The sequence below is a fragment of the Mastomys coucha genome, unplaced genomic scaffold (genome assembly GCF_008632895.1).
Source record: "Mastomys coucha isolate ucsf_1 unplaced genomic scaffold, UCSF_Mcou_1 pScaffold13, whole genome shotgun sequence".
NCBI lineage: Eukaryota > Metazoa > Chordata > Mammalia > Rodentia > Muridae > Mastomys > Mastomys coucha.
Genome location: NW_022196895.1, coordinates 59,210,630 through 59,221,171, shown reverse-complemented (window position 1 = coordinate 59,221,171; position 10,542 = coordinate 59,210,630). Strand labels below are relative to the sequence as shown.

Below are 10,542 nucleotides of genomic sequence, written 5' to 3'. Positions count from 1 at the left end.
TCTCTCCTGGTTCCGACAGCTCTTCAGCACATACCACCAAAAATGGCTTCATTCATAAATAATATAAAACCAGAGACCCAGGTACACAGGAGTCTCCCAGTCAGATTTGACTAGATCTTGACTACAAAGCAAGTAGGTAGGAGGCTATTGAGAGAACATTTCCAGTACCACCATACTCTCTTAGGAATACCAATATACAAGAAACAAAACTATTAGCACACCCGGCGGGGCCTTCTGCTGAGTTTAGGGTGCAACCGGGACGCGCCCCACGCCGGTGCCCGGCGCCTACTTCTCCAAGCACGCATGGGCGGACTCGGCGCTGCTAGGAGCCGCCTTCCTATTGGCCCTTGGACACGTCGGTCCGGGAGTGAGAGCTTGCAAAGTTTCATTGAAGGTGGAGAAGCGCGCGCCCTCCAGGGAGCCCGGGCTGCTCGGCTCGGGAGAGACTGCTCCGCCTGTTGGGGACGGGGGACGTCGGCAGGGCTCCTGGGCTTTCTTTTCTCACTAAAGTCGCGGTGGTGGCGCCTCGCGCGCCGCGTCTGGGTCTTGGTTCCGGCCCAGGCTCGCACAGCATCTCACGGGGAGGACTGGACTCGCATCCCTGCGGGCTGGCAGCGCGACCCTGCCGTGTCGGGAATGTTTCTCCGCGCTCCGCAGTTGGCGCCCGGCTCTCCCTGGCCTGAAGCTTGGGGGCGCTGAGGCTGAGCGGAGCAGCAACTCAGCGATCCGCCCCGAGGCTGGGGCTCCAGGACGCGGCTTCCAGGGCGCCCTGCGGGTCTTCAGCTCACCGGGAAGCGCCGCAGTCCGCGTGGACATCGGAGCCCAGGCTGTGCCGCCCAGACACGCTTACTTCGGAGGGGTTTGGCTAGAAACTCTCGGCCATCCCGGAACGCCGCCTGTAGAGCAGGCAGAGGACAGCTAGCCTCCTCCATTCCCTCTCCTTGCCGCCCCCATCCCTCTTCACTCCCAGAGTGTCCCTCCCTTGGCTCCTTCCCAGGCGACCCCTGGAGCAGCTGCCGCTGGATTCCGATTCCACACTTCATGGGCGGGCCACAGGGGCTCGGGCGCCTGGCTAGGTGGCTGCCTAGAGCCCGGTGAGCTGCGCGGCTCCGGCCCGTCGAGCGCGCCCTCGGGGCAGAGAGCGTCCGCGCCAGCCGACGCGATGCCAGGGCAGCTAGGAGCCGCTGGGCGCACGAGGCCCTAGGGAGATATGGGCCTGACATCCCAGCTCTAGGGACCCCCGAGCGTTGCCCCACTGCTCGGACTAGCAAGGACCCACAACACGATGGCTTCGGAAGTGGTGTGCGGGCTGATCTTCAGGCTGCTGCTCCCCATCTGCCTGGCAGTAGGTGAGTGTGGTGTGCTCACGGAGGTGACTAAGGAAAGAAGATGAGAGAGCGCCTGGGAGAGGGCTTTCTCACCATATGAAGGGGTCCAGAGCTCTACGGGAGGGATTCTGTTCTGAGAGAGGCCGCTGCGCAGGCTGAGTAGCAGGGGCTTCAGATGCGTGCTGTTTGTAGTGTGACAGACCTGCGTTTTAACTTGGCAATGTAGGGCTCAGGACCAGGGTCTTTCTTAGTCAGTTCCAGTAACCAGAATTGACATGCTGTGTGGACCTGGTCAGTTGGATGGAAGTCTCCTGGACTTCCTGTAGAGGATGTGTATAAAGGATGCTAGTAAGGCTGGAAAGTGATTGTAGACAAGCGACTCTCCCTCCTGTGAGACTTGTAACAGACTTTGAAAGGACCCCCCACCCCGCCACCACTACCACCACCACCCCTGCAGAGTTCCCACATGCTCAGCCCACTGTGGGACCAGAAGTGACTCAAGTCATCATCTCTCCTCCAGCTTAGAATCCAGCGATCACATAGAAAGAAGTGAACAATTCCAACAGTAGTAAAAAGGAAAGGGGAGACGGGGGTGGGGGGAGGAGAAACTGCCTTGATGATTCTGTATTTTACCTCCACAACAGCCTCCGTTTACAACAAAAGGGGCTGGATGCTGAGGCTATAAACCATCAGACCTAATCCGGCCATTCTGGCAACAGCCTTTTCCAGATATTTAAAGGATTAGAAAGTGGGACTCACTCCTTGGGACAGACCAGTCTAAGAGAATCCCTTGGCGAGCCTCATCCTCCTTGGATCCTGGACGAGGGTATGGGTCTAAAGATCACAGCAGTGGTAGGCATCCATACCCAGGGTCAAACTCAGTCCTTAAAAAAGAAAAAAAATCAGAGCTCCAAAGCTTGGCTTTACATCTACTCCCCGCAAGAGCTAGAAAATATAACACACTAGTAAGTTTTGCACTTATAAAGAGATCTTTGCTTTCTCACAAAGGGAAACTTCTTGTTTGTTTGGTCTGTTTTCGAATCTTGACAGAATTTAGTGACTGGGAATTGCATCCCTGCAAAATGTTCTATTTGCTCAGGTAATTGGAGTAGAGTTCTGTTGTTTGGGTGTCTGCAGGAATAACAGCTTTAGCTAGAAGCCTCTGGGAGACTTGGGTGCCAAAAACTGCGGGAAAACAGGGTTTTCTGGGAGAGGAGAAAAGCAGCAAGACACTGTACCAGGTGCTTCTAGAGGGGGTGGGGCTGGCACCGACAGGCTGCTGTTGATCTAGACTGGTGAAGTTACAGGTTCCAGGCAGGGCCATTCCGTCAGTGGTCTGCACTGTCTGTCCAGGAGAGAGCACAGGATTCTCAAAATCCAGGAGAACTTCTTCTCCCCCTGCTGCTTTTGAAAGCGAACTTGAAAAGCTTTAGCTCCATGCCAGGCACACTGGTGGTGTCTGTTTCTGTCTCCTTTCTTCCATGCATCTGGCACCTTCCAATTGGATTTGCTAATTGGAAGCTAGTTAAGTTCTCAAGTTCACTAGGGGATTTTAGTTTAAGGGGAGTGGCCTTTGGGTCAGAAGCTGCTCTCTTCCAGCCCCAAGCCTTTTTTCCCTGCCTTGCTGCACTTCCTCAGCTTCGTCCTTCTCCTCTATCCCTTTAAATTGTCTCACCCCTCCCCTGGGGCAGCACTTTTGCAGAGAACTGTTGGAAGAGTTAAACAGGTGGCCACCTACAGCCATCTGGATCCACTCTGTGAAATGAGAACTGGGAATGGTCCCTTGATTGCCCACTGGCTGTCTTGTCTAGGGTTGGCAGTTCAGCAGGACTCAGCTCACTGCCCTTCTTTCCCAAGCCACAGGGGCTGTGTAGAGTCATTTCCACTAGACTTTGGTGACACATTCCTGAAGCCTTTTAATGGGACTAATGCTCTCAGCCATCCAGAGGAAAGTTCTATGGTCTAGAGGCTCCAGAGGGGCCTTGGGCAAAGAAAGGGCACTGCTCCAAACCTGTGGTTCCAGCTCCATCATGCCTCCTATTTCTTCAACAACCCCTCCCTGCAGCATCCATATTTGCAAGCTTGAGCCAAGGGCCTGGGTCCATCTCAGGATGCAGATGGAATCTGCTCTGAGATTCGGACTTACTTGGGAGGAGCTGGACTTGCAGGATCGCAGGGATGGAAGCCCTCACCCCATCCTGCTTCCTTGCAGGGTGGTTGGAGGATCCTCTCCCAAGGTTTACTCTTTTCTATGCACGCCCATACTCCTGTGGGTTAAGATGTGGGGGTGTGCTAATGTATTGTGGATACATGAGTATGTAAGAGTGTATGTTGTGAGTGTGAACACACACGGATATGTGTTATGTGAAAGTACGAGATGATAGGAATTAATCTCAGTGTGTGTATGTGTGTGCATGTGTGCATGTATGTGTGTACGTTTGGCAGTAGGTATTGTCACCTTATAGCGTGTGACTTCTGTTAGCCTCTCAAAGTCTGATGTTGGAAGAGAGAAAAAGAGAAGTCCCTGGAAGGAGAGAGTAGAGCTTCTGAGGAGGCTCCCTCCATGAATCCCTGGCATGTTGGCTGTCACTTAGGAAAGATGGCCCAGGTCCCAGGATGCACGGTGCCTTGAATCACTGCACCCTTAGGTAGCTGGGTAGAAATCACTTTATTTTGGCTTTTGGTTCCCTTCTACAGGAAATAGAGATTTTCAAGGTTACTGGGGGTGTTTTAGGTCTGTTTGCTCCCAAGGTGCCACTAAATCAAATGTTCAGATTTCCCTAATATCCTGGGCACGAAGAGCACAATGACCGGCTTGCTATTAGAATCGATTTTGCGTTTTAGCCGTCTATTTTTATATCTGGGCAAGGCGGCCTTCAAAGCTTTGCCTTGATAGAAACTCACATACATTTCCTTTAAACCTCTTTCTTTTACAGGATGTTGAAAATTTCTTGCAAAAGTGCCCTACTCTCTCCAACTAATGAGTGGTGTTGAAAAATGAACTGCCTTTGTGTTCAGCCCAATGCTTAAGTGGTTTTTATTTTTTTATTGGCTCGCTACAAGAAATTAGAAGGAACGTGATAAGTGATGTTGGGCCTCTTGTATGCAGGTGTTGCATTTTAACAACCAAACCAAACCAGAAAGTGTTGTTTACCATCCATAATGAACATCGGTTGACAGATGTTTTCATCTCCATAGCCATTGGACATGTCAAATATCTCCAGAATAATCTATGACCTCTTGCTGGCCAGTTGATTTCTTTCATATGCATAACATAATGGAGAACAACAGAGCTCTTCTGTAATATGCAGTCTATCGTCACTATAATAGTAGCTGATCACTGATGATCATATATATTTTATGCTTATTTTCTTTCAGTATGATTCCAATTTCCAACTCATTCTTCTCCCCCCACTTCTGAACTCAGAGCCTCATATTCTAAGTGCTGAAGCACTGTGCTAGCCTTCCCACTTAACTAGAGGTTATTCCGGAATTAGGAAAGATTAGGATGTGTCCTACTTTGGTTTCTGTTGTCATAAACTCCATAACCAAAAGCCACTTGAAGGAGGAAAACATTTATTTGGCCAATAGGCTAAATCCATTATGGAGGGAAGCCAAGACAGGAACCCAAAACAAAAACCTAGAAGCAGGAACTGAATCGGAGACCATGGAGGAGCCCTGCTTACAGCCTTGCGCCCTCTGGCTTGCTTAGCTTCCTGTTTTAGACAGCGTAGGCTCAGCTGTCTGGGGCTGGCACAGCGCAGCCTGCCATGGGCCTGGCCTTTCTACATAGATTAACCGTTAAAAAAAAACATGCTTTACCGACAAGGCCACAAGCCAGTCTAGTAGAGGCAATTCCTCTTTCTAGATGTATTTAGGTTTGTGACACGTTGATGAAAACTAACATCTGGATTTAAAATATGGGGCTCCGTTTGATTTGTGTGTATCTATGGTCATTGACGTTTCTTTGCATTTTCACTATTAGATATCATTTTGAAACCACACTGTGCATAGTCCAAGAATTGCAGATAAAGCTGATTTTTATTTTAATCAGCCAAAGGGCATTATAGATGGTGAAGGGTTCATCGAAAGCATATAAAATAATTTTGATTTTGGTCATATCTTCTCAGCCTGTTTGTTACTATTAAAGGTTTGGACCAGTTGTTCTTAGCCTTCTTAATGCTGCAACCATTTAATATAGTTCCTCATGTTTTGTGACTCTCAACCATAAAGCTGTTTTCGTTGCTACTTCAGAACTCTAATTTTGCAACTATTATAAATCCTAATGGAAGTATCCGTGTTGTCTGGTGGTCTTAGGTAACCTCTGTGAAGGAGTCATTGGACACACTGCCACAAGGGAGTCGAGACCCACAGGTTGAGAACCACTGGCTTAGACACTTACTGTTTAATTATAGAAGAAAACATTTCAACTCAGGTGACCAGGAGTGGTTGGCAGCTGAGATGTGTGGGCTGGAATTCTGTGTGGGTACCTCGCTTTGTAGGAAGTGTGTTTGGTCGTAGGTTGAGACCATCCCATTGCCTTGGACCTCAGCTTTCAGTGAGGACATGCTGCCAGATGATCATGGCCTGCCTCAGCTTTCAGTGAGGACATGCTGCCAGGTGATCATGGCCTGCCTGTGGCTATTTCTACAGGATCCTAAAGTCATTTCTTCCTCTTCCTTGCTGTAAAATGGAGTCATGAGTACTACCTTCTGGGTAAGAGTGTACCCAGTCTCCTGTGTCGTGCCTAATGAACTCAGGATGCTGCGTTACATTTATGTAGTTAATCAGGAGAGCTGGCATGCTGACTCAGAGCTCCCATAGGCCTGGACCTGGGCCACGAGGAGGCCACGGGACGACCAGGATTCAGAGCAAAGCAACACAGCCCCTCTGTAGAGTCAAGCCACAAGGACGAGTGTATCTGTGACAGGAGGGGTTTTTAACTAGCCAGGCCTTTTGTGCCACTGTAATGCAGTGTTTTAGATATCAATCTTCTTATTGAATAACAATTCTCCCTTGAATTGTACTGTTAATGTTTATTTTTAGCTTTGTGATGATATGCCTATAGTCTATTTGGTGTGATTTTATGCTTTTAGTGTGACTCTTTCATTTTGGGTCCTTGCACTGCTAAGAGGTAACCATGTTTGAAGTTAAGTAATGGCAATCGGTAGATTATTATAAATTTTTTGCATAAGTGTTCAGGAGATCTTCAAATAGACAGCATAAGCAATCTAGATGTTTAAGAATAATTAATAGGGGCTGAAGAGGTAATTCTGTGGTTGTGAGCACTTGCTGATCTTTTAAGGGGACTTGAGTCTGGTTCCTAGCACCCCCATGGATAGCTCACAACTGCCTGTAATTATGGCTCCTGGGAGACCCAGTTCCCTCTTCTGGACTCCATGGGCACATGCAGTCTGTGCCTGCATGTATGTGTGTGTACACATAGTCAAACAATTTAAAAGAACATAAACCCTCAGAAAAGAGTAAGTAATGACAATACAACAATACTGTATGTATGATGTTGTTGTAAGATTTGCAGATTAACGTGGGATCAAGCAAAGGCAACGTTCCACTTGGATGTAGGCTAAACAGAAGTCTGCGTTTGAAAAATTTAAGATTTTGGGTCCGAGGAAGGATGCTGAGTAGTTCAGAACATTTCCAGAGCATCTGAGCATGGCTCCCATGTTGGGAGGTTGATGAGCACAGCAACTCAAGCTGCAAGAGGTCCAAGACCCTCTACCGGCCTCACCGAGCATGTAGGGGCAAGTCCCCTACACACTAATAAAACAAAAATAATGAAATTTTTGAGGAAATAAATATTTGGCTATCAGCATCGCTATTTCTTTTAATTCTCAGTGTCCACATGGTCACCAGACTTGCCATAACAAGCCGTAGTCAAAAAGAGGAGGAGACCCAAAGCACACAGCAACCTGTGTTGAGAGTCGTAGACTCGGTACTGTGAATGATCCCAGACATGCTAAACCATCCAAAGATTAAGGGATCCAGCACATTTCACTCATCTTAGTGTTCGTATTCTGTAAGGCTGAGAGGTCTGCCTGTTCTGAGCATGCACTCCACCCCCCAGTCCTTTGCTGTTAATAATTTATTTTTTAAAAATGTAAAGCAATATTACAATTTTCCATTTTTCAAAAAAGTTTTGGAAATTGTTAGTTAGCTTTCTGTCTCACCTGTGATAACGAACTCATTTGGTGTCTGTTTCCTGTCCTTATTTATTTGGTCCCATGGAAGCATGATACGTGGGATGTAAACCAGTGTTCCTATATCTCTCACAGAGACATGGTCTCAGTGACCTAACTTCCTGCAACTGGGTCCCACATCCTAAATGTCCTTCCACTTCCTCCAGCAACTCCAGGGGCTGAGGACCAAGCCTTCAGTACCTCAACCTTTGGGGGCCATTCTAGAACCAAAAGTATAGTATATAACACAGTTTACTAGTTTGAGGTGGTTTCGATGTCTCCCGACTAGTGCCCAATTTCTTCCCTTCCCTCTGTGTAGGATGATAAGCTTAATAGTTATTTCCTGATGTTTTTCAAGTTCTGCTTCCTGCATTACCTTCAGCATGGTCAATGTCAAGCATTTCCCTCCTCCATCCTCTGGGGGCTTCTCTGCTGTGCACAGGTTCTAGATCAAGCAGGAGGCAGAGCTTCAAGCTCTCTTAGCCTCTCCCCGTATTTACCAATGACTAGAGCTGCCGTTCTTCAAAGATTTGCAGCTTCTTTCAGGGCTCCGGTGTTTTGCCTGAACCTCAGTTAAGTCTGGCAGATCTTTGCTACCTTCCCTAGTTTAACCTGGGTTTCCTGTGAGCCCAGACAACTTGACTCTCCTTCCTGCCTTGAGGGGCCTCTTTCCTCTAGTTGGGAGGCTGCCCTTCTGGTTCTGTTCTTCTCCAGTCCTCTTGTCTAAACAGGTCTACTAGTGTAATGGGGCTTAGCTAAAAACCAGTGCTATTTCTGTCACATGGGAGTCACATGGGAATGAAGAAGTTTGGAGTAGATAACAATTTTACAACATGCCCCATCTTATATCAAGGGCCCAATGCTTGCACTTTCATATATCACAAAGAGGAAGTACTTCCCTCTGAGCTGGAGACCCTTCACTGCATCAGGCACTGTGGGGTTCTAGGAGAGAGTGCCTGGTCAGGACTTAGTTGCAGAAGGCCAGATGTATTGTTTCTATTGATGGAGAATGGAGGCAAATGGGAATCAGGAGAGTCTGACCTGCAGAGGTCTATGGCATCCACTGGTCATGATGCTTTTTAAGTGAATTAGACAGATATCTTCCAAATTCTGACTTGGTCTGTATTAAGTGGAAGATATCTTGTTCACGTGAGAAGTCTAGCTCGAATCATCAAAACAGAGTCAGAGACACAGCCTGTTCCCAGGGATGAGCAGTTTACACACCCCAAACTAAAGGACTAGGGAGGTTGCCAGGAGACAGTTAGAGTTGCGTTTTGCCTTTCATTCCTATGAGAAACAGGTTCGTTCATTTTGGGCATAAATGTGTGGCAGTGCTAAGATGACTACTCATTGCTCATGTATCAGTGTGAGTTACTTTGTTTCTATCATTTGGATGTGCTTCAGATGAATAGGATAAGAAAGGTCTAAAAGGTGACTGGATAATCTATATATCAGGGACTATTAGGAGTCAGGATATCATTGGATATTTGGGGCTCGTTAAGAAGAATCCCAACAGAGAAAGTGCCAAACTTTTGTTTGCTAGGGCTGGATCTACATTCAGGAAATCAAACACATGATTCATTATTGTACATGGTCTCTGACTTGTCAGAATTTCAAATATCTTTTGAAGGTACTCTGTACTGGTTGAAGAGCTGGGTTGTACAGCCAGAACTCTGGCTTTGTCATTCAAATGTGTGACCTTAATGTATGGAATGTCTCAATTCTTTGGATATGGATGAGGACAGCATTCAGGTCTTAGGGATGCTTCGGGTTTAGATGATACTGAATGTCAAGGGCTTTGAACGGTGCTGTCATTAAATAGCTCTTAATATTGTCGACTGAAGTGACTCACCATTGTAAGTTAAGAAAATATGTTGGCTGGTTTGAAGAGCCACTTACCACCATCAGTTTCACGGACAGACAATTTAGAATCCCGGCCAACAGCTATGACATTTACAGAGCATAAATAAAGTTTGGAGCACAGCCTGTTGAAAGATGAGCCTGATGCTGGCCTGCGCACCCTCCTGCCAGTCAAATCCATTGGAAGGTCTTCTTGGCTTTGGTCATTGCTACCTTGCACATGACATGACAAGGGTGACATCACGGAACACATTACTTTGTCCCTATGGTGTCACCTGGCACCTTGTGTATACTCATCACTGGTGTTATGTTTTTAGAACTAGTCTTTTCTTCTATGTCCCTGCCAGTTCAAGGACTTGTTATCCTCGCTAGAAGCCTGGCATTAAATGTCCTAATATATAGCAGATATTTGGGGTCATCATTCTGAGATGATGCTTGCCCCCACTGAAAACATTATGTGTGATCATACCAATGTGGCTATCCAGAAAGGGCTCTAAGGCAACCTGCCCTTAGCCCTATTTCTTTCTCTTGACTATATCAGAGATCTTGATATAGAGGTACAGTCTAGCTTCTACTTAATAGTTCCCAAGTTCCTGACTATAAAATTTGCAACAGGCTGATTTATGCTCTGTAGCTGTCATAAATGAGAATCTTATCACTGTGACAACTAATCTCTGCTACCTGCCGTGCAGCAGACAGAGGAGGAAAAACCCACTGGATAATGTGAAGTTTGACCCGAGTAGCATCCTTGAAGTGCATATTATTTTTTAAAAATGCTTTCAGCTCTTCTGGAACCACACATATCGATCTGTTTTCTCTTGTGGTCAAATCCTTTAGGTCAGCACTTCTGGCCACAGGTAGAGACAAAAAAAAAAAAAAAAAAAAAATGGAGGAAGGCAGAGCTTGAACAAGCTGGTGATTTTGTTTAAAAAAAAAAAAAAACAAAACACAGTGGAAATGAGTTCCAGCTATGTGTAAGACTGAGTTGTCTCAGCTTTTTTCTCTGCTTCCCCAGCCTGCACCTGCTTGCTTCCTGCAGCTGGCTGTGATATCACAGGGGGAATGTAATCCTTGGGGAAGAGTCCTGCTCTGGTGGTCTAATGAGGAAGTCTGCAGCCTGTTAGTAATGGACCGTGGGACTTTGGCCTCTCCTCCTC

At 47.0% G+C, this 10,542-nt stretch overlaps 1 protein-coding gene across 7 annotated transcripts in view; it reads left to right on the top strand.

Moving 5' to 3' along the window:
• Positions 1-406: 406 nt before the first annotated feature.
• Piezo2 (piezo type mechanosensitive ion channel component 2) overlaps positions 407-10,542 on the top strand; it is a 388,432-nt gene continuing 378,296 nt past the window's right edge. For 6 of the 7 annotated variants that reach the window (XM_031365853.1, XM_031365850.1, XM_031365855.1 and 3 more), the window contains exon 1: positions 408-1,349. In XM_031365853.1, the coding sequence (XP_031221713.1) occupies positions 1,286-1,349 (64 nt within the window). In that variant the 5' untranslated portion in view covers positions 408-1,285. Of the gene's footprint in view, positions 1,350-10,542 lie in introns of all 7 variants that reach the window. The other variant, XM_031365858.1, reaches the window with a different exon arrangement.